Raw genomic sequence first — 22,726 nt, 5'->3', positions numbered from 1 at the left:
AACTACCCAGCACCTGCGACAGTCGTCAGGTGGTAAAGGGCCTGGCAGGCAGGGGAGGACCACGTGTCCAGAGAACAGTGAGCAAGAAGAGTTGCACAACTTAGGAGCCAGGATCTCTGGCCGCAGGTGACTGAACCACGGGGTCTACTGAATCAACCTGAGTCAGTCGGGTTGTCTTTTCGAAACTTGGGAGTTAGTGATACAGAGAGTTTAGCCAGTGAGTTTTGGGACCCGAAGACCTAAGTACAGTAGAAATTGAAGTTCCTATAGAATAAAGAAAAGTAACAGCATCCCAGCCCACCCGGCCTCATGTGAACCTTTGTTACAGATGGACAGAAACTGAGATGCATCTACAGTGGGGACATTGAAAGAGACTCAGAGAAAAGAGCAGTCAGGGGGCATGGCATTCCAGAAAGATGCAGAGTAGCTGCCTCCTGATTTTCCAGAATAATCTCATTTTCTAGTCTGTTCCCCCCAGAACAGGGGGCAGAAATGACTTAGTCCCCAGCAGTACGGACCTGGGTGTCGAGGGCCAACTATTAGCTGTGGGTTTATTACGAAATGACTCAGTGATCACAACATGGAGTGTGAATGAGTATTGACTGTTATCTGCCAGGTGCACTGTGCTGAAATGGCTTTACTTACCTGGTTGTATTTTCACTGTCTTATTAGGTGAACTCTCTGTTTTTCAGATAAGGAAACTGAGGTGAAGGAATTTGTCCCAAATGAAGCAGTTGGTAAGTAGTAAAGTCCAGACTTGAGCTCTGATGTGAACTCTGATTCAGCACTTTCGCAACCCTTCTCAACCAATCTCACACGTTTTTGAGCAGTGGGTTTCTGTGGCCCAAACACTTTGTCCTTGGACAATGCAAATTCACATCACAGCTCCATCTGGAGGCTCAGGCTGTGCCCCTTATGTGATGGAAATGAACTCGAGTGTGGTAGGCAACTGCAGGGTGGATTTTTGGAGTCACAGTAAATGGAACTGAGAGGTCCTACCTATGGGGACCCACGCTGGGAATACTTACCAGAAAGCTCCAGTGTTCTCCTTAGTGGGAACAGAGGACTAATTATCTCTGAATCCCTAAGGAGAGGAGGGCTCTGCTGTTTTCCAGAATGGCCCTGTTCTAGGTGCACACTCCCAGAGAGTGTTCCCTTTGTCTTTCACCTTGGGGGTTACTGCTCTTGCCTTGATACTGTTACTCTAGTCACTGCAGTCTGTAACTCAGAAGGAAGTTAAATATAACTTCCTGGGTAAAATGTCCAGGCATCTGTTTTTTCATCTGAACTTGAGATTGTCTTGGCCCAAGTATGTTGGCCCATATTCTAACCCTTCTGTGTGTTATGGTTCTCATAAAATGTAACGAGAGTGTCTTGTCGAACAGAAATTCTTAATTTTAATGTAGACCAACTTATCAGTTTTGGGTGATTTATTTGTGACATTCACCAAACATTTAATATATATTTGGTTTATTTTATTCTGGTTCTGTTTAGAATTCCATTATGTGATTATACCTCGATTTCTAGCCCATTATAATGGGGGTGAGCATTTAGGTTTTTTCCAATTTGGGACTATTATGAATAAGGCTGCTGTGGATATTCTTGTAAATATCTTTTGAGAGGCATGTATACGTAGTTCTCTGGATTACATACTAAGGAATGCAAATTCTGTGGCATGGGGAGTATATTTGCAGGTACTGCCCATTGGTACTCCATAGGGTTTATACCAACGCATACCCCCATTTGTAGCCTAAGGAGGTTTTAGTTCTACATCTTCTGTAAGACTCAGATTGATAATCTTTTAAATGTTCACAATGCTGCTGGGTGTGTAATAGTATCTTATTGTGGTTTTCAATTTGGGTTTCTTTTATATCAACCGAATTTGAACACCTTTTAATATGTACATTTTTCATTTGGAAATCTTCTTGTGTGAAGTAGCTATTCAAATCACGTGCTTATTTTTCTTTTTCTTTTTTATTTTTTCAGCGTAACAGTATTCATTATTTTTTACCACACCCAGTGCTCCATGCAATCCGTGCCCTCTCCAATACCCACCACCTGGATCCCCCAACCTCCCACCCCCCGCCCCTTCAAAACCCTCAGATTGTTTTTCAGAGTCCATAGTCTCTCATGGTTCACCTCCCCTTCCAATTTCCCTTATTTTTCTATCGCATTTTCTTTCTTTTCTCTTGTTGGTTTGAAGGATCTTTCCTATGTTCTGAATTTGATTTATTTGTTAAAGATAGAGAGATAGATAAGGAGAGAGGAAGAGCGAAAAGGAGGGAGAGAGAATCTTCTAATCTGTGTGTTGCCTTTCTACTGTCTAAATGGTATAAATGATATATTTTGATGAATAACAAATCATAAATGTAATATACTTCAGTTAATCTGTTTGTTCCTTGATGATGAGTACTTTTTGTATTTTGTGTTAGTCTGGCCAAATATATAAAAATATTCTATGTTATTTCCAAAGAGCTCTTGTCTTTTCCCTTATATATAGTTAGATCTATTATTATCCCTCTGGAAGTAATTTTTTTAATACTGCGAGTTATAATTCGCCTTTCTTCTGTAGAGACACACAGTTCCTTTAGCGTCATTTGTTGGAAAGGCCATCCTTTCTTCACTGCATATCACTTTCACTCACTGCAAGGTCACCTTTGCCCCCTCTATGTGTGTACATGAATAGCCACACATTCAAGTCTTTGTGTGACATTTTCATTTGTCTTGGCTAAGTACTTAGGAGTGGAATTGTTGGGTCAAGTGTATCTTTAACTTTATGAGAAGCTGCCACACTGTTGCCCAGAATGGCTCAACAGTTGCATTACTACCAGCATGTATGAGAATGCCACTCTCCAGCGTCCTCACCACCAGCTGTTGTTGGAACTTAAGGCATTCTAGTGGGTTCGTCGCCATATGTTCTAGTGGCTTTCATTTCCATTTGTCTAATGACCAGTGATGTGGAGTGTCTTTACACATGCTGATTTGCTATGGATCTTCTTTCATGAAATACCTGTTTAATTCTTTTACATGTACTTTTATAAATAATTAGGTTGCTTGTCCTCTGTGTATATTCTGGATTCTAGTCTTTATAAGAAATACCATTGGCAAATACCTTCTGCCTGAGGCTTGTTTTTTTTCATTTTATTAAGAGTCTCTTTTGAAGAGCAGATACATTTTCTTTCTTTCTTTTTTTTTTCAGTAGTCACTAATTTATTATTGTAAAATCAATCACAGTTACTTTAGCAAATGTTTAGTGTTCAAATCATTAATTTAGATCTATACATTTAAACACAATTACTTTGGTCTCTCCTCTGTGGAGGATAAGACATTTTTGTGCTTCATGACTCCCCCTTTCTTCTATTTGTCATTTGCTTAACCTAAGGTTCTTTTTCCTTTTTATCTTTGAAATTCCTTTTTTTTTTAAATTTCTAAGAAGTCCAAATTATAAATTTTTCCAGACTTCTGTGTCCCATTTAAGAAAATTTTTCCTACCCCATGTTTATCAAGTTGTCCAGTGTTTTCTTCTAATGTTTTATAGTTAGAGTTCTTACACATTTGACCCATTTCAAGCTACATTTTGTATGTGGCACAGTGTAAAGAGTCTATGTTCATTTAATATATATTAAAAATATATATATATATAGATAGATGATAGATAGATAGATAGATAGATAGATATTGAATCATGCCGGCACCATTTGTTGAAACAATATCCTTTTCCAATTGAATTATGTTTGTACATTTGAAAATATTAGTTGATCATATATGTATTGGTCTATTTCAGGATTGTTCATTCTGTTCCACTGACCTCTATTCTGTGCTGGCCATGACACTATTCTTATATTTGTACATTATTATTTTCAATGATATGATTTATAAAAAGTGTTGAAATTAGGCAGAGTACTTCTGCCAGGCTTTTCATTTTTAAGTTGAAGAAATTCAGATTTCTTTTCATTTCCATATAAAATTAAGCATTATCCTCTAAAACCAGTCTGCTGATATTTTGACTTCGATCACACTAAATCTATAGACCATTTTTGGGAGAAACTTAGCACCATAATAATATTAAGTGATTCAATCCATGTGCTAGGTACATCTCTTTATGTATTTGAGTCTGCTTTAATTTCAGTCATGAATATTTTGGAGTCTTTAATGTACTGGTATACATGTATTTTGTTAAATTTAACCATATGTGTTTCTTAATCTTTACACAATTATAAATTGTGTATTATTGCACACCTAGCAGTCAGTCCTTACCCCACCTTGCTCCCAGCCCTTGGGAACCACCAACCTACCTTCTCTTTCTGTGGATTTTCCTATTCTGGACATTTCATAAAAATGGAGTAATATAATTGAGGTCTTTTTTGTTTGACTTGAATTTTGCTTAATGTTTTCAACATCTATTCATGTTGCAGCATGAACCAATATTTCATTTCTTTTTATTGATGAATAATATTCCATTGTATAGATATACTACATTTTGTTTATCACTTATTGGTTGATGGATATTTGAGTTGTTTCCACTTTTTGGCTATTGTGAATAATGCTATTATGAACACGAATGTGCAAGTTTTTGTAGGGACAATATTTTCAATTATTTTGGATATATAACTAAGTGTGGAATTGTTCAATCATGTGGCAAATCTATGTTTAAATTTTGGAGAAGCGGAACTAGTTTCCAAACTAGTTTCTAAAGTGCCAGTACCATTTTCCTTTCCCATCAGCGAAGTTAGGGTTCCAGTTTCCCCCCATTCTCATCAACACTTGGTATTGTCTGCCTTTTTTATTTAAGTCACCTTAGTGGATGTAGAGTGAAATTTCAGTGTGTGTGTGTGTGTGTGTGTGTGTTTTGTTTTGCTTTGAGAGAGAGAGAGAGAGAGAGAGAGCTAGTGAGAGCACGTTGTGGGGAGGGCAGAGGGAGAGGGAGTGAATCTTAAGTGGGTTTGATGCAGGGCTCGATCTTGCAACCCTGAGATCATGACCCGAGCTGAAATTAAGAAGCAGGTACTTACTTAACCAACAGAGCCACACAGGCACCCCTCAGTGTGGTTTTGATTTGCATTTTGCTAATGACTAATAATGTTGAGCATCTTTATGTCAGCAGACTTAGAGCATGATCTTTAGTTTGACTATTGAAATATTTACCCTTTTCCTGGGAATTCCTTTTCCATATTTTCTGTGAGTGCTCTTGGCATGTTATGATCTTTAGCACCAATCCATATGCCCTGAAAAATCTAATATCTAAATATTAAATATCTCAGTACTAAATATCTCAGAACTTTGTTCCTCTGCCTTGACAATAGGAGAATATAAATTACTGCAGATCAGACATATCAATTTAGGGGAAGAGAAAAGTTGTTATTCAGTATTTTTATTAATAAATATTTGAGAAATAATCAGTTGGCCCTCTCCATCCAATCTGACTTTGTTCTGCTCTACCTTCCTATATTTCAAAAGCTGGAAAGAAGAAAGGAATACTTTTCCCAGACTCCTTTGCAGGTCAGGTCCTAGATGTGAATTTAGTTCTATTGAATAGATGCACTTATGTGAAATTTGGAATATTGAAATGAGATAAAGGGCATTTGTTGTTGTTGTTTGTTTGTTTGTTTTTTGCCTTTTCTACTGACAGATGTATTAATGGAGCATTTTTTCAATAGCAGAATTTCAGTGTCCAATCAGTAGTTACATAATACTGAGAGGCAGTTACATTGAGAATAGTAACTGGATCCCACTTTTCTGGGTCCAGTCATCAGGTTAGTTGCTATCAAGAGGTAGTTTTGATGTTGATTCCCATTATTTGGGTCACAGCTGCACTGATATTCTCTTGAATTCAATAGTTCCAGTGGCAACCTTCTGATTCCCCACATTCTTGATTACGTAAGAGATGGGAGTACTTCACGTTGGTCACATTATTACTGTTTTTTTTTAAAAGATTTTATTTATTTATTTGATGGACAGAGATCACAAGTAGGCAGAGAGGCAGGTAGAGAGGGAGGGGGAAGCAGACTCCCTGCTGAGCAGAGAGCCCGATGTGGGGCTTAATGCCAGGACCCCGGGGTCATGACCTGAGCCAAAGGCAGAGGCTTTAACCCACTGAGCCACCCAGGCACCCCTATTACTGTTCTTAAGATTATTCCTGAAGACATCCTAGAGACATTCTATAAAACTGAATGACTTTGTAAGGACCCAATTTCCTAAATTAACTTAATTTCTGCTTAAAATACCGAAGTGGTTTCTTTTTGCCACCCTGAACCTTGATTAATAAAATAGATAATGAAGTGTAGACTTAATGCTGGAATAATTATGATGTCAGGCCCCTTATGCTTGTGTAGACAGGAAACTTTTCAGTGCCAAATGAAAACATCACAAATGATTTCTAATACAGATGGAATAATTACTTTTATTTTTTAAAATACTTCATTTTCTTTAAAAAACCCCCTACTTCTTTCCCTTGTAGCAGAATACAGATGGTTGGTGGTTCAACTTCATGATTTTTTCACTGTACATGGTGCAAAAGTGATATGCATTCAGTACAAACAGTACTTTGAATTTTGATCTTTTCCTGGGCTAGCAATATGTGGCACATATCATGATGCTCTCTTGTGACACCAGCAGCAGCAGCAGCTCCCAGTCAGCCATGTGATTAACAGGGGAAACAACCCATACACTTGGAACCATTCCATCCCATACCACCATCCTCCTTTTCATTTTCAGTATACTATTCAATAAAGTACATAAGATATTTAACACTTTGTCATAAAATAGACTTTGTGTTAGATGATTTTGTCCAACTGTAGACTAATGTAAGTGTTCTAAGCATGTTTAAGGTAGGCTGGGCTGAGCTATGATGCTCAGTAGGTGAGGTGAGGTGTATTAAATGAATTTTCCACTTAGGATATTTTCAACTTACAATGGTCTTATCAGGACACAGCCCCAATGTATGTCATGGAAGACCTGTTTACATTATTCTATGTTAAAAATGTGTTATCAAATAACTGGAAAGTCCACACACTACTCCATTGTACTGACATAATATAATTTAATTAACCAAGCTTCAGTTGTTGAAATTTGGGTGGTTTCTGTTTCTCTTATGAGTAACATCATTATATATAAATTTTTTTTCTCATTTGTAATGCTTTTATTTATTTTTTTAATCATTTTTTTAATTTATTTTCAGCATAACAGTATTCATTGTTTTTGAACCACACCCAGTGCTCCACTGTTATACTATTTCCTTGAAAAGAGTAGGTAATAAGGTACGAATATTTTTGTGCTCATAATATTTATTGAATATTATATATTGAATATTATATTGAATAAATATATTTATTGAATATTAATGAACTTATTTCATGGAAATCTATGCCAATTTATACTTTCAGTAGCACTTGAGAATATCTCCCTTACCTGCTTTTATACACCATCAATTATTGTCATTTAAAAACCCAATTATTTTAAACCCAGTATTTTAAAGTATACATGTGGGGTGGTGTTATTTCCAAAAGTCTTTCCGTTATTATTCTGTACTATATGAAGGACTATTTCCGTTCTTAGAGTTTTATTAGTTGTAATTAGCTATCTATATCCCAGAGGATATAGTGGAATTCTTGGATATGTCATTAAAGTCTCCAAATTTTTGTATACAAAAGAAACACTTTTACTGGTTAACACATATTAAAATTTGATTAAAATGACAGGTGACACATATGTAACTTCTAGGAAAAAAGTAAAGCACCAGTGAATATTTAATTGATGGGGCCCCGATTTACAGTATGTATGCAGGCTTCCTTTCCAATTCATTCACTCTGCCTGAACAGTATCCCCCTTTATCTTCTGAGTCTTACAGGGGCAGTTGTAGTTGAGAATGTGGGGAAAGGAGAAACCGGTAGGGTGTACCCACCCTATATTTAGCTATGTTCCTGCATCTAAAATTTTTGGACTCAGAAATACCTTCAGGAATATCCTATCCGTTTGAGATCCATTTGTTTTAAAAAGATCACCTTCCAAAATGTGAATGGTCCTCTGAAAGAATGAACCTTACTTACAAATTGAGTGCCTGTCTTTTAAGGGATATAATCATATTTGGCTCCGTGCTTCAGGAATGGGAGTTTGATCTGGGGCAGTCCATTAATGCAGGGCAGGAAGCAGACCGAATAGATGGTGAACAGCATGGTGAACCCGGATGACGGGAGGACGGAAGTGGGAATATTGCAGGGAGGAAATTGGTTCAGAAAAAGAGGGCTATTACTGACAAACACGAAACTTGCTCTTTTAAGCTTTGCTTTCTTACTGGAAATTGCGGTAGTAGATTGCTGTAGTCAGAGCCAAGTAACCTACTTCAAGGCCAGGAGGATCTAGTCTGGTTTGCCTGGCTGTCACGTTATTCCTACCTCTTCTATCCAAGAAGAAAGGACAGACGGGAGAAAGGATGATGGCCAAAGGGAAACATACACAGGTGCAGCCTTCTTCCTTCATGATCTTTCTTTCAAAGCAAGATCTATTGTACGAGACATCAAAGAGTCACACCCTCCCTTTTTAAAAAGATTTATTTATTTATTTTAGAGAGAGAAAGTGGGGTGGAGGAGCAGAGGGAGAGGGAGAGAATATTAAGCAGCCCCCGCACTGAGCATGGAACCTGACAAGGGGCTCAAACTCATGACCCTGAGATCATCACGCCAGCCAAAACCAAGAATTGGATGCTCAAAAGACTGGGCTACTTAGGCACCCCATACACCCTCCTTTAAAAAAAAAAAAAAAAAAAAAAACTTGATCCAGGCAGCATTTGGGCGCCAGGCTCAGTGGGGAGTTTGCTTGAGATTCTATCTCACCCTCTGCCCCTCCCCCACTCACTCTCTCTTCCTAAAATAAATAAATAAGTCTTTTGGAAAAAAGATAAAAATAAAAACATGATCCAGGATGAACTTGACCTTGAAACTTTGGAGAGCTCTGTTTTGGGGTACTTCTTTATATCTCTGGAGTGACTTGCTGGTCATTAGAATATTTTTGTGCCAGCCCTCAAATTTCATTTCCTGGCTCCAAAAATATCTATATTTGGAACATTTTTATCTAGAATTTTCAAAACATTTAAATATTTAAAAAATAGTAACCTGTAATCCCACTGCAAAAAGATAATCTTTGTTAAGCTTGTGACTTCTTGGAACACCCATTTCTACCAGACTAGCTTTCCTCAAATTATTGCTCTAAAATTTCCAGCACATTTGATTAATGGTTTTGTATTTGTATTTTGATTTTTTTATGAAAGAACTCAGAGGATAAATCATGTACTTAGTACAAAATTGGCACACAGTAGGCACACATAAATATCGACTCTGTTTCCCCTAGAATAAGAGAAAGGAGTGTTCTTAAGTTAAAGAGATAAAATATTATGGAAATTATATATTAATTTAATTCTTTACTTCCTATCATGATCATTCATTATTTTTCGTGATCTCCACAATGTGGTGTGGTAGAAAGAGGATGGGTATTGGAATCAAACTTACCTGGTTTGGGGAAGCTATTTACATTCTGACTCACACTTTTCACAATCCTACCTCAAAGAACTGTTGTGAAGAACAGTGAGGAACCTGGTAGATACTCAGTACGTGTTTGTATTCTTATCCCTTTACCTTGTGCCATGGAACACAAGGGGAGGGTTACTTGGCTCTAGAACATGAATCATATCCTTTAGTCTACTCTGGCTAATAATCTGGTTTTAGAGGTGAGGAAGGGGGAATGGTGTCCTGCCCTTAGTGATGGATGCTTCATTGGGATCGAGAGAGAGAGTGAGACAGAAGATCTCATTCTAGAGCCAAGTAAAGGAGTGGAACTCTCCTTTTCATTACATCCCTAACCCAGATTTAGTGATAATCTTCCCTTAAAAATCAGTCAGAATGGTGGAATCACTGAAATAATGAAGGGCAGGGATTGATTGGAATACCAGGATCAGGCATCACTGTCATGGTAAGAGGAACATTTTTCCATTACCAAATAGTTTACCCAAGGCCTTCTTCATGTCTCTGTTCCTCAAGCTGTAGATGAATGGGTTTAACATGGGGATAATCACCATGTAGAGAATGGCAGCCCTACTTTCACTCTCTGCTGAGTGAGTTGATGGAGGAAGTAAATAAACACCCATCAGAGACCCATAGAAGAGCAGGACCACTGTGAGGTGGGAACCACAGGTAGAGAAGGCTTTCCATCGCCCTCCAGGAGATGAGATGCCAAACACAGCCCAGGAAATGCAGCCATAGGAGAGGACAATCAACATGAGGGGAGCAGTGAGGAACATTAGCCCCATGGTGATGATCATCAGCTCATTAATGCGAGTGTCTGAGCAGGCAAGCTTTAGCAGAGCACTGGGATCACAGTAAAAGTGAGAGATGGCCTTGTGGGCACAGAAGGCCACACTGGTCAGCAGCAGTGTGTGCATCAGTGCAGGGCAGTTGGTTAGCATCCAGCACATGACCAGCCTTAGTACACAGAGTTGGGGACTCATAGCTGTGCTGTAATGGAGTCGCTGGCAGATGGCCACATAGCGGTCATATGCCATCACAGCCAGCAGGCAATTGTCAAGGCCACCAAACATAAGGAGGAAATACAGCTGTGCAATGCACCCAGAAGAAGAGATGGTCCGACTCTGGGTATGAATGTTGGCCAGCATTTTGGGGACTGAAGCAGAAGTGAAACAGGCATCAGTTAATGATAGATTGGCCAGGAAAAAGTACATGGGAGTATGAAGGCATGAGTTAGAGCTTATGGCCAGGATGATGAGCAGGTTCCCTGTCATGGTGACCAGGTACATGCCCAGGAAGATGCCAAATAGGAGCCGTTGCTCCTCTGGCTTCTCAGAGAGTCCCAGAAGGAGGAAGTCTGAAACAGCTGTTTGGTTCACTTGGCTTGGTTTTCCCATCCTTTGTAGTTCTTATTATCTGTTCAATAAAACCCTTCCATATGTTAGTATTTAATTACTAGATCAGTCACAGATGTGTATCTGTATAGCCAGAACTATACTGGCGGGGGCAGGGGGGTGGAGGGGAATACATGGACCTTGCCAGTGAGAATATTAAATCTCACTGGGGATGAAAATAAACACCCATGGAACACCAGAAGGCAAGACAATACTCATACAAATGCAGATTGTTCTTTTTGTGTTACAATAGGTCCAGAGAAGAGATCAGTTTGGCCAGAGAAGTCAGTATGGGCTATAGCAGGAGGTAAGAATTGAGCATATCCACATCTTCCGTCCATATACACTATGGAGTATTATGCCTCCATCAGAAAGGATGAATACCCAACTTTTGTAGCAACATGGACGGGACTGGAAGAGATTATGCTGAGTGAAATAAGTCAAGCAGAGAGAGTCAAATATCATGTTTCACTTATTTGTGGAGCATAACAAATAGCATGGAGGACAAGGGGAGTTAGAGAGGAGAAGGGAGTTGGGGGAAATTGGAAGGGGAGGTGAACCATGAGAGACTATGGACTCTGAAAAACAATCTGAGGGGTTTGAAGTGGTGGGGGGTGGGAGGTTGGGGGAACCAGGTGGTGGGTATTAGAGAGGGCACGGATTGCATGGAGCACTGGGTGTGGTGCAAAAACAAGGAATACTGTTATGCTGAAAATAAATAAATAAATAAATAAATAAATAAATAAATAAATAAAATTGAGCATATCCTTGAAGGCAAGATTGGAAAAGTCATTTACATTTACCAGTTGAAAAGGAAAGAGATGATTTCCATTGCTGCCTCTCCCCCAACACACACACACACACACACACACACACACACACACACACACGTAGACAAAACAGCCTCCTCTCTACTTGCCTTCCCCAGTCTCTAGAAATTGACCACACCATTCAGCTCCCATCCCTGTGCCCTTCCATAAATGGTGGCACAGGGTATATAAGCTGGGGGCAGTGAGCGTCTATGATATCCCATCCTCCCCATCCATCACTAGGACCTCCCCTCCATAAACAGGGAGGGGGCTGCCTCTGCCTCCATCACTCTCTCTCTGTCCTCTTCCCCTTCTGCTCTTCAGCACCTGTTATTTGCTCTAGGAGCTGATACTTCAGTTCTCCTGGCCTCTTGTCATGACCCCTATTTGTCGAGACTGGTTAAATACCAGATACCTTCATGGCTTTGTTTTTACTCTTCACAAGGCTACGAAGTAGGTATTCTTGACAACACTGTAAATGGTAAAACTGAGCTTCAGAGATATTTGATGTACTCAGATAACTAGTAAATTATATTCAAACACAGGTGTGCCTCTAGATCCTAGGCCTTCACCCCTGCAATTTTACCACATCTCTCTGATATTTCCTCAGGGGAAGGAAGGTGAAAGGACCCAGGCTCTGGTTCCTTGGGCTTGAAAGTAGCTACTCTGTTCTTCTGCTCCCCTAGGGTTTGGAGGGAGCTGGTGTGAGAGGGCATTTAATAGTGACCTTGTCGAAACTGGGACCTTAGAAGCTTCTGTGAACATTTAATTCTCTGTTTGTTCTTTGGTTCAGAGAAAGGCTTGTGATCCTAGGCAGAGACTTAGCTCATATCTACCCAGGGAACTTGTGCTTAGCTGTTGGGCTGGGAACAGTGGGGTGTGTGTGTGTGTGTGTGTGTGTGTGTGTGTGTGTTTGTGTGTGTGTGTGGTCCCTTCCAGATTCTCACCTGTGAGACCATGAGTCAGTGTCAAGCATCTTCAGATTTTCCATTTCTCTCCCTTGGATGGATAATTCACAATGAGGAAATGCTGGGACATTTCAGACTCAGTCAGTGAAGATGGGGTCTGTGGAGTCCGGGGTTCACTAGGAACACAGAGTGTATGATTAATTTTGACTTCCCTAGGCCTGAAAAGACAAGAATCTTTTTCAGGGTTTTAAAGCTCCTGAAACACCATTTCCCAAGGTGCTCATTAGAGCCAACTTCAGTGTCATCGTGCAGCCTGTCCTCCAGCCAACTCTGGCTAGGTCTTGGGGGAACAGAAAGAGGGCATCTCTTTCCCAGGGGTTAAGCTCAGATGTGGATCTCAGGAGAGTGATTCTGAGGCCTCTTGCTGGGATACAGTGCACTTCAGCCTGACCGGCAGGCCTCCTAGGAACTCATGCTTATGTACTAGACAGTTTAATGCCTGTTCCATACCCTAGGTAGAACTGGATTGAGGGAGATGTCAGGAGTATAAATTATAACGTGACTATTTCTGCTGGTAATTTTCCTAAACAGAGTAATCCTAGTATGAAACAAACCCCTTAAGTCCTAAACTCTCAGTGAAATGAGGCAGCCTATATAGAGCATGACAGTCATAATGTCTGATACAGAGCAACTTCTAAAAATGTTACATCTTCTGTATTTTTATGAATACTATTGAATTAATACTATTATTAATATTATTGAACACTTTCATTACACAATCTCAGTGATACTCACAGCAAGCTTAGAATACAGAAACTATTCTTGTTCCCATTTTATAGGTGAGAAAACTGAGGTCCAGGGAGTATAATGACTTGACCAAGGTCATACAACTACTAAATGGAGGGGGCAGAATTCGACCCTAGATTTGCATGACCCCTAGAGTCTATGCTCTTAACCACCACACTTTCTATTAGTGTCATTGCTGTTTTTTTTAAAGACTTTATTTATTTATTTGACAGATAGAGATCACAGTAGGCAGAGAGGCAGGCAGAGAGAGAGAGAGGAGGAAGCAGGCCCCCTGCCAAGCAGAGAGCCCAATGTGGGGCTCGATCCCAGAACCCTGAGATCATGACCTAGAGCCGAAGGCAGAGGCTTAACCCACTGAGCCACCCAGGTGCCCCTCCTTGCTGGTTTTAATCACTAACAATTTCTTATGTATAAAATAATATTATTCTACTTGCATGTCTTTGGTTACTAGTGAGATTGAATATTTGTTTCTCTGATTTTTAACCATGGTAAATATTCCTCAAATTATCCTGCTATTATATCTGTCCTTTCATCTACTTGGATGCTTGTGCTTTTTGAAATGGATGTTAAAAACCAAACAAATGAAAACATTTTATTCTGGGTGTTTTTTTCTTTGCTTACCATTCCAACATGTATACAACTTTTTAAAAATTATTTTTGTAGTAAAAATCAACAGATACCAAAATAAAAAGCTTCTGCACAGCAAAGAAAGCAGTCAGCAAAACTAAGAGGCAACCCACAGAATGGAAGAAGATATTTGCAAACGACATTACAGATGAAGGGCTGGTGTCCAAGATCTAGAAAGAATTTCTCAAACTCAACACCCCAAAAACCAAATAATCCAGTCGAGAAATGGTTTCACTCACTTGTGCAACATAAGGAATAGCATGGAGGACATTAAGAGAAGGAAGGGAAAAATGAAGTAGGAGGGTAATGATGAACCATGAGAGACTGTGGACTCCAAGAAACAAACTGAGGGTTTTAGAAGGGAGGAGAGTGGGGGGATGAGTTAGCCTGGTGATGGGTATTAAGGAGGGCACAGATTGCATGGAGCACTGGGTGTTATACACAAACAATGAATCTTGGAACACTACATCAAAAATTAATGACATTCTGTATGGTGACTAACATAACATAATTCAAAAAAAAAAAAAAAAGAGAGAGAAAGAAATGGGCACAAGATATGAACTGACACTTCTCCAAAGAAGACATACAAATGGCTAACAGACACATGAAGAATTATTCAACATTACTAGCCACCAGGAAAATACAAATTGAAAACACAATGAGATACCACCTTCTACCAGTTAGATGGCAAAAATTAACATGGCAGGAAACAACAAATGTTGGTGAGCATGTGGATAAAGGGGAACCCTCTTACACTGTTGGTGTGAATTCATGCTGGTACAGCCACTCTGGAAAACAGTATGGAGTTTCCTCAATACATAAGGAATAGAGCTGCCCTGCAACCTAACAATTGCACTACTAGGTATTTACCCCAAAGATACAGATGTAGTGAAAAGAAGGGGCACCAGTACCCTAATGTTTATAGCAGCAATGTCCACAATAGCCAAACTGTGGGAGGAGCCAAGATGTCTTTCAATAGATGAATGGATAAAGAAGATGTGGTTCATATATACAATGCAATATTACTCAGCCATCAGAATGGATGAATACCTACCACTGGCATCAACATGGATGGAACTGGAGGGGATTATGTTAAGTGAAGTATATAGCAATACCAGCCTATCTCAAGAAGCAAAAAAATCTCAAATAGACAACCTAACTTACACCTAAAGGAGCTAGAGAAAGAACAACAAATGAAGCCAAAAGCCAGGAGAGGAAGGGAAATATTCCTAGTTTCCTATAGGGTTTTTATTGCAAATGGGTGTTGAAGTTTACCAAACACCTTTGTTGCATCTGTTGAAATTTTGAAAGGATTATTCTCCTTTTTATTTTAATGGAATGAATTTCATTAAGCTATTACATTAAACTAATCTGTCATCACAAAATAACCCTTTGGCTCAGTGTAGTATGCTTTTTGTGTATCTCTGGATTTAACTTTGTACTATTTTGCTTAGAATTTTGAAACTTCAGAGATCATCCTTTGATTTTCCCTTCTTTTCATTTACCTCTCAGATTTTAGTATTAGGGCCATGCTTGCCTCCCAAAAAGAGTTACAAACTTATTTCTCTTTTACTATTCTGATGAAGCATTCATTTAAGACCTATTACCTTTTCCTTATATGTCTGGAAAAATCCATCAGTGAAATCATCTGGGACTTTATATTTTCATTATGGGAACTTCTGACAATGGATTCCATTTCTGTACCAGATAGCAGGATATTCAGATTTTCTTCTCTTTTGTCAGCTTTAATGTATTTTTAATACCTGAAGTTTTTGTCCAATTTGCTCAAATTGACATTCCTTAGCTTAAAGTCACTCATAGTAGCCTTATATTGTCCTGACATTAAGAAAATGCAAGGAGGGGCGCCTGGGCGGCTCAGTGGGTTAAAACCTCTGCCTTCGGCTCAGGTCATGATCCCAGGGTCCTGGGATAGAGCTCCTCATCAGGCTCTCTGCTCAGCAGGGAGCGTGCTTCCCTCTCTCTCTCTCTGCCTTCCTCTCTGCCTACTTATGATCTCTGTCTGTCAAATAAATAAATAAAATCTTTAAAAATAAATTTAGGGGCGCCTGGGTGGCTCAGTGGGTTAAAGCCTCTGCCTTGCGCTCGGGTCATGATTCCAGGGTTCTGGGATCGAGCCCCGCATTGGGCTCTCTGCTCAGCGGGGAGCCTGCTTCCTCCTCTCTCTTGGCCTGCTCCTCTGCCTACTTGTGATCTCTGTCTGTCAAATAAATAAATAAAATCTTTAAAAAATAAATAAATAAATAAATAAATAAATAAATAAATAAATTTAAAAAAAGAAAATTCAAGGAGCCAAAACCACAAATATACCTGTAAAAATTAATGAATGGACCGAAGTGTCTTCATTCTCATTGGTTTCCATGAATTGTTTCAGTTCTTCTTTGATCTCCTGGTTGATCCAAGCATTCTTAAGCAAGGTGGTCTTTAGCTTCCAGGTGTTTGAGTTCCATCCAAACTTTTCCTTGTGATTGAGCTCCAGTTTCAAAGCATTGTGATCTGAGAATATGCAGGGAATAATCTCAGTCTCTTGGTATCAGTTGAGTCCTGATTTGTGACCCAGTATGTGTTCTATCCTCGAGAAGGTTCATGTGCACTTGAGAAGAATGAGTATTCTGCTGTTTTAGGGTGGAATGTTCTGTATATATCTATGAGGTCCATCTGGTCCAATGTGTCATTCAATGCTCTTGTTTCTTTATTGGTTTTCTGCTTCGATGATCTGTCTATTTCTGAGAGAGGTGTGTTAAGATCTCCTACTATTAATGTATTCATATCAATATGACTCTTTATCTTGATTAACAGTTTTCTTATGTAATTGGCTGCTCCCATATTGGGGGCATAGATATTTACAATTGTTAGATCATCTTGGTGGATAGTCCCTTTAAGAAAGATGTAGTGTCCTTCTGTATCTCTGACTACAGTCTTTAGTTTAAGATCTAATTTATCTGATCTGAGAATCGCTACCCCGGCCTTCTTTTGAGGCCCATTGGCATGAAAGATGCTTCTCCATCCCTTCACATTCAATCTGGGTGTATCTTTAGGTTCAAAATGGGTCTCTTGTAGACATCATATGGATGGGTCCTGTGGTTTTATACAACCTGCAACCCTGTGTTGTTTTATGGGTGCATTTAGGCCATTCACATTAAGAGTGATTATTGATAGATATGTTTTTATTGACATCGTGTTACCTTTGAAATCTCTCTTTCTGTAGATTGTCTCTATATTTCTGTTCAATGCTATTCTTAGGATTTTTCTCTTTTATAGACCCCCCCTTAATATTTCCTGCAGTGTCAGCTTCATGATTGCATAGTCTTTTAAGCCTTGCCGGTCTTGGAAACACTTTATCTCTCCATCCATTTCTGGGAAAACTGGACAGATATATGTAGAAGAATGAAACTCGACCATTCTCTTATACCGTACAGAAAGATAAACTTGAAATGGATAAAAGACTTCAATGTGAGACAGGAATCCATCAGAATCCTAGAGGAGAACATAGCCAGTAACCTCTTCGATATCAGCTACAGCAACTTCTTTCAAGATATGTCTCCAAAGGCAAAGGAAACAAAAGTGAAAATGAACTTTTGGGACTTCTTCAAGATCAAAAGCTTCTGCACAGCAAAGGGAACAGTCAAGAAAACAAAGAGGCAACCCACGGAATGGGAGAAGATATTTGCAAATGACAGTACAGACAAAAGGTTGATATGCAGGATCTATAAAGAACTCCTGAAACTCAACACACACAAAACAGACAATCATATTTAAAAATGGGCAAAAGATATGAACAGGCACTTCTTCAATGAAGGCATACAAATGGCTATCATACACATGAAAAAGTGTTCACCATCACTAGCCATCAAGGAGATTCAAATTAAAACCACATTGAGATACCAACTCACACCAGTTAGTATGGCCAAAATTAGCAAGACAGGAAACAGCATGTGTTGGAGAGGATGTAGAGAAAGGGGAACCCTCTTACACTGTTGGTGGGAATGCAAGTTGGTACAGCCTCTTTGGAGAACAGTGTGTAGATTCCTCAAGAAACTAAAAATAGAGCTTCCCTATGACCCTGCCATTGCACTACTGGGTGTTTACCCCAAAGATACAGATGGAGTGAAAAGAAGGGCCATCTGTACCCCAATGTGTATAGCAGCAATGGCCATGGTCACCAAACTGTGGAAAGAACCAAGATGCCCTTCAACGGACGAATGGATAAGGAACATGTGGTCCATATACACTATGGAGTATTATGCCTCCATCAGAAAGGATGAATACCCAACTTTTGTAGCAACATGGATGGGACTGGAAGATATTATGCTGAGTGAAATAAGTCAAGCAGAGAGAGTAAATTATCACATGGTTTCACTTATTTGTGGGGCATAACAAATAGCATGGAGGACAAGGGGAGTTAGAGAGAAGGGAGTTGGAGGAAATTGGAAGGGAAGGTGAACCATGAGAGACTATGGATTCTGAAAAACAACCTGAGGGTTTTGAAGGGGCAGGGGGTGGGAGGTTGGGGGAACCAGGTGGTGGGTATTAAGGAGAGCACGGATTGCATGGAGCACTAGGTGTGGTGCAAAAACAATGAATACTGTTATGCTGAAAAGAAATAAAAAATTTTAAAAAATTAATGAATGTTACATATATATATATCCATGTAGCCTCTATGCAGACAAAAATATAGGACATTTCCATTGCCCTAGTATTCTTCAACAATACCCCAAAGATAAAAAGACAGACACTGTTACATTTGTTGAGACTATTTAGCAACTAGAACTCTCAATTATTTTGGATGGGAGCATAAATTTGTATAAGCATTTCGGAAAATAGTTTGCCTACACATAATATTTCTCACCCTAATGCGCGGACATATTACTCCTGGGTGCGTGCCTGAGAGAAAGAAATACATATGACCCACTAAAGGCATGCTTAAGGATTCCTATCATCTTTACTCATAATAACCAAAAATTGGAAGCAATCCCTCTATGTTCATCAACAGAAAAATTAATCAACTAATATTTGTGTAATGAAATGTTACACAGCAATATAGAGAACAAACTCCTATTATAGGTCATACATGATTGAATCTGACAGACACCATGTTGTGCTAACAAAGCCAGATGTAGGCATTCTACTATAGGATTCCTTTTACATGAATTTTAAAAATGGACAAAACTAACCTTCTGGTAATATTTATCACAAGAATAGTCACCTCTGAGAGGATAGTGCCTCAGAAGGGAAGAGAGGGAACCTTCTAAACAGAAGGAAATATTCTATATCTCGATTTGTGGGGTGGTTATATTGGCATGTAAATATGGAAAATTTGTAGGGCTGTGCATTTCAGATTTATGTGCTGTGCTGACTTGTGCCATAACCCAGTGCATTTTTGGGAAACTGGCTGGCAGCTCTGTGCTTATAGATGGAACTGTTGAGTTTCACTGAAGTGCATCCTAGCTGGGAGTCGACCTGTTTTTGAGAAGGGAACCTCCAATGCCCATATCTTCAGTTCTTTCCTGTTCAGCCTCCAAAGAAAATCCTTCTAATATTCTATATTCAGGATAGACATCTGCCAGCAACATCTGGATAAAGGGCTGTGGGTCTCAGCATTCAATATCTGGTGTGTAGGTATAGTCATGTAATTTCCTTGTTTTTCACATGCTTCACTAATAATAAGATTTTGAGCTGTATGTGGCAATGCCCCGGTCCCAGGCTTCTCCAGAAAGTAAACCTCCCAGTTTCTGCTGGGGTAGGGCAGGGACAGCATTCCCATAGTGTGGGCTGTAAAGTGGAATCTAGGGACCTAGCTTCTTCTGAAATAACTGTCACCTCTCAGAGTTCCCTTTTGCTCTTAGGTCCCACGTTACCAAGGGATTCCAGTTTCTGGGCCTTTTGAGGATTCTTTGGTGCTTACAAGATAGACTCTTTTATTTTACCTGCTGGTAGTTTAGGATTCCACTTATCTGTTAACTCATATCTGTTGATTCAGTCCCATAAAAAAAAAGGTTGTACCATATGGAGCTAAACAGTCAAGGAAGACTTTATTCAATACTATTGCAGGTGAAGATGTGGACAAAAGAGAACTCTTGTGTCAGTTGGTGCAGCCACTATGGGAAATAATATGGAGCTTCCTCAAAAAATTAAAAATAGAACTACTATACAATCCACCAATTTCACTTCTGGTCATATACCTGAGGGAAACAAAAACACTATGTTGAAGAGGTAACTGAACCCTGTGTTTATTATAACATTACTGACAGTAGCCAAGACATGGAAACAATGGAAGTGTCCATCAACAGATGGATAGATATAGAAATTGTGAAACACACACACACCAGGAATAGTTTTCAGCTATAAAAAAAGAATGAAAACATCCCATTTGCAACAACACGAATGGACCTTGAGGGTATTATGATCAGTGACATCAGTCAGAGAAAGACAAATACTATATGATCTCACTTGTATGTGGAATTAAAAAGAAAAGAAAAGAAAAAATCCCAAACTCAAAGACAACTGGATCAGATTTATCATTTCCAGAGGTAGGGTTTGGGTGGTTGAGGAATTGGATGAAGGTGGTCAAAAGTTATAAGCTTCCATTTATAGGATAAATGGGGCTATAATGTGCAACATGATAACTATACTTAACAATCCTGTACAGTATATTTGAAAGTTGTTAAGAGAGTAGATCATAAGAGTTCTCATCACAGGAAGAAAAATTTTTGTATCTATTTGAGATGATGGATGATAAGCAAACTTACTATGGTAATCATTTTACAATATATGTAAGTCAAGTCACTATGCTGTATACCTTAAACTTATACCATGCTGCATATCAATTATATATCAATAAAACTGAGGGGAAGATGATTGCAGTAGGAGAGAGAGATTGAACTCAGTTCCACTGGAGAAAAAAAAAGGTGGAGGACTTTTTTTTGTTTGTTTTGTTTTTACATAAGGTCTACATGCAATATGGGACTTGAACTTATAACCCTCAGATCAAGAGTCACATGCTTTACCAACTGGGCCTGCAGGAGGACTTTTAAGTGCTCGGGTGAGCTGGTAGAAAAATACTGGAGGCACTTAGAAGGTTGGTCACTGTGATTAGGCCATCTGTGTTTGCTGATTGGCATCACTGAAGTAGGGTTCCTACACTTCCACTGAGATTGGGAAATAAGTATACTCTTTCTTCATGATTACATTTCAAAATGATGGCTCCCAGGTACTTGAGAAAGATATTTCTAGATTGTAAAACTGTCAAAAATCTGGGATAAGATTTATATATCAAAGAGGGCAGAGGAAAAAAACTAACACTAAGTTTTCTAAAGTAAAGCTCTAAGAAATTGGAGGTCAGAAGCACATAGCCAGGAGAAACTGTCTGCAGCTTAGTGATGTTGAAGACAATGTTAAGATCATCTTGATTACCACTTCCTTATCCATATGGTTTCCAGCTTCCTAAATTGTGTTACTATTTTGTGCTTTCTACTCTTCTCTGTCCTTGTGGGGTTTATGACTTTTTTTTTTTTCAACATAACAGTATTCCTTGTTTTTGCACCACACCCAGTGCTCCATGCAATCCGTGCCCTCTCGAATACCCACCACCTGGCTCCCCCAACCTCCCACCCCCTGCCCCTTCAAAACCCTCAGGTTGTTTTTCAGAGTCCATCGTCTCTCATGGTTCACCTCCCCTTCCAATTTCCCCCAACTCCCTTCTCCTCTCTAACTCCCCTTGTCCTCCATGCTATTTGTTATGCCCCACAAATAAGTGAAACCATATGATAATTGACTCTCTCTGCTTGACTTATTTCACTCAGCATAATCTCTTCCAGTCCCATCCATGTTGCTACAAAAGTTGGGTATTCATCCTTTCTGATGGAGGCATAATACTCCATAGTGTCTATGGACCACATCTTCCTTATCCATTCATCTGTTGAAGGGCATCTTGGTTCTTCCCACGGTTTGGCTACCATGGCCATTGCTGCTATAAACATTGGGGTACAGATGGCCTTTCTTTTCACTCCATCTGTATCTTTGGGGTAAATACCCAGTAGTGCAATGGCAGGGTCATAGGGAAGCTCTATTTTTAGTTTCTTGAGGAATCTACACACTGTTTTCCAAAGAGGCTGCACCAACTTGCATTCCCACCAACAGTGTAAGAGGGTTCCCCTTTCTCCACAGCAAATATCATCCTCAATGGGAAAAAGGTTGCAGCCTTCCCGTTGAGATCAGGAACACGACAAGGATGCCCACTCTCACCACTCTTGTCCAACATAATATTAGAAGTCCTAGCAACAGCAATCAGACAACAAAGAGAAATAAAAGGTATCCAAATTGGCCATGAAGAAGTCAAACTCTCTCTCTTCGCAGATGACATGATTCTTTATATGGAAAACCCAAAAGACTCCACCCCCAAACTACTAGAACTCATACAACAATTCAGCAACGTGGCAGGATACAAAGTCAATGTACAGAAATCAGTGGCTTTATTATACTCTAACAATGAAAATACAGAAAGGGAAATTAGAGAATCGATTCCATTTACTAACCCTAACCAAAGAGGTAAAGGATCTGTACTGAAGGAACTACAGAACACTCATGAAAGAAATTGAAGAAGATACAAAAAGATGGAAGACCATTCCATGCTCTTGGATCGGAAGAATAAA

At 39.3% G+C, this 22,726-nt stretch overlaps 1 protein-coding gene across 1 annotated transcript in view; it reads right to left on the bottom strand.

Moving 5' to 3' along the window:
- Positions 1-9,949: 9,949 nt before the first annotated feature.
- Positions 9,950-22,726, bottom strand: part of LOC116872546 (olfactory receptor 1N2) — a 28,849-nt gene continuing 16,072 nt past the window's right edge. Inside the window, exon 2 of the mRNA XM_032865788.1 lies at positions 9,950-10,910. Coding sequence (XP_032721679.1) covers positions 9,956-10,910 — 955 coding nt within the window. The 3' untranslated portion in view covers positions 9,950-9,955. The remainder of the gene's footprint in view (positions 10,911-22,726) is intronic.

Source organism: Lontra canadensis, unplaced genomic scaffold, assembly GCF_010015895.1.
Source record: "Lontra canadensis isolate GAN:19392208 unplaced genomic scaffold, GSC_riverotter_1.0 scaffold30, whole genome shotgun sequence".
Taxonomy (NCBI): Eukaryota; Metazoa; Chordata; class Mammalia; order Carnivora; family Mustelidae; genus Lontra; species Lontra canadensis.
This window is presented reverse-complemented; position numbering and strand designations above follow the sequence as displayed.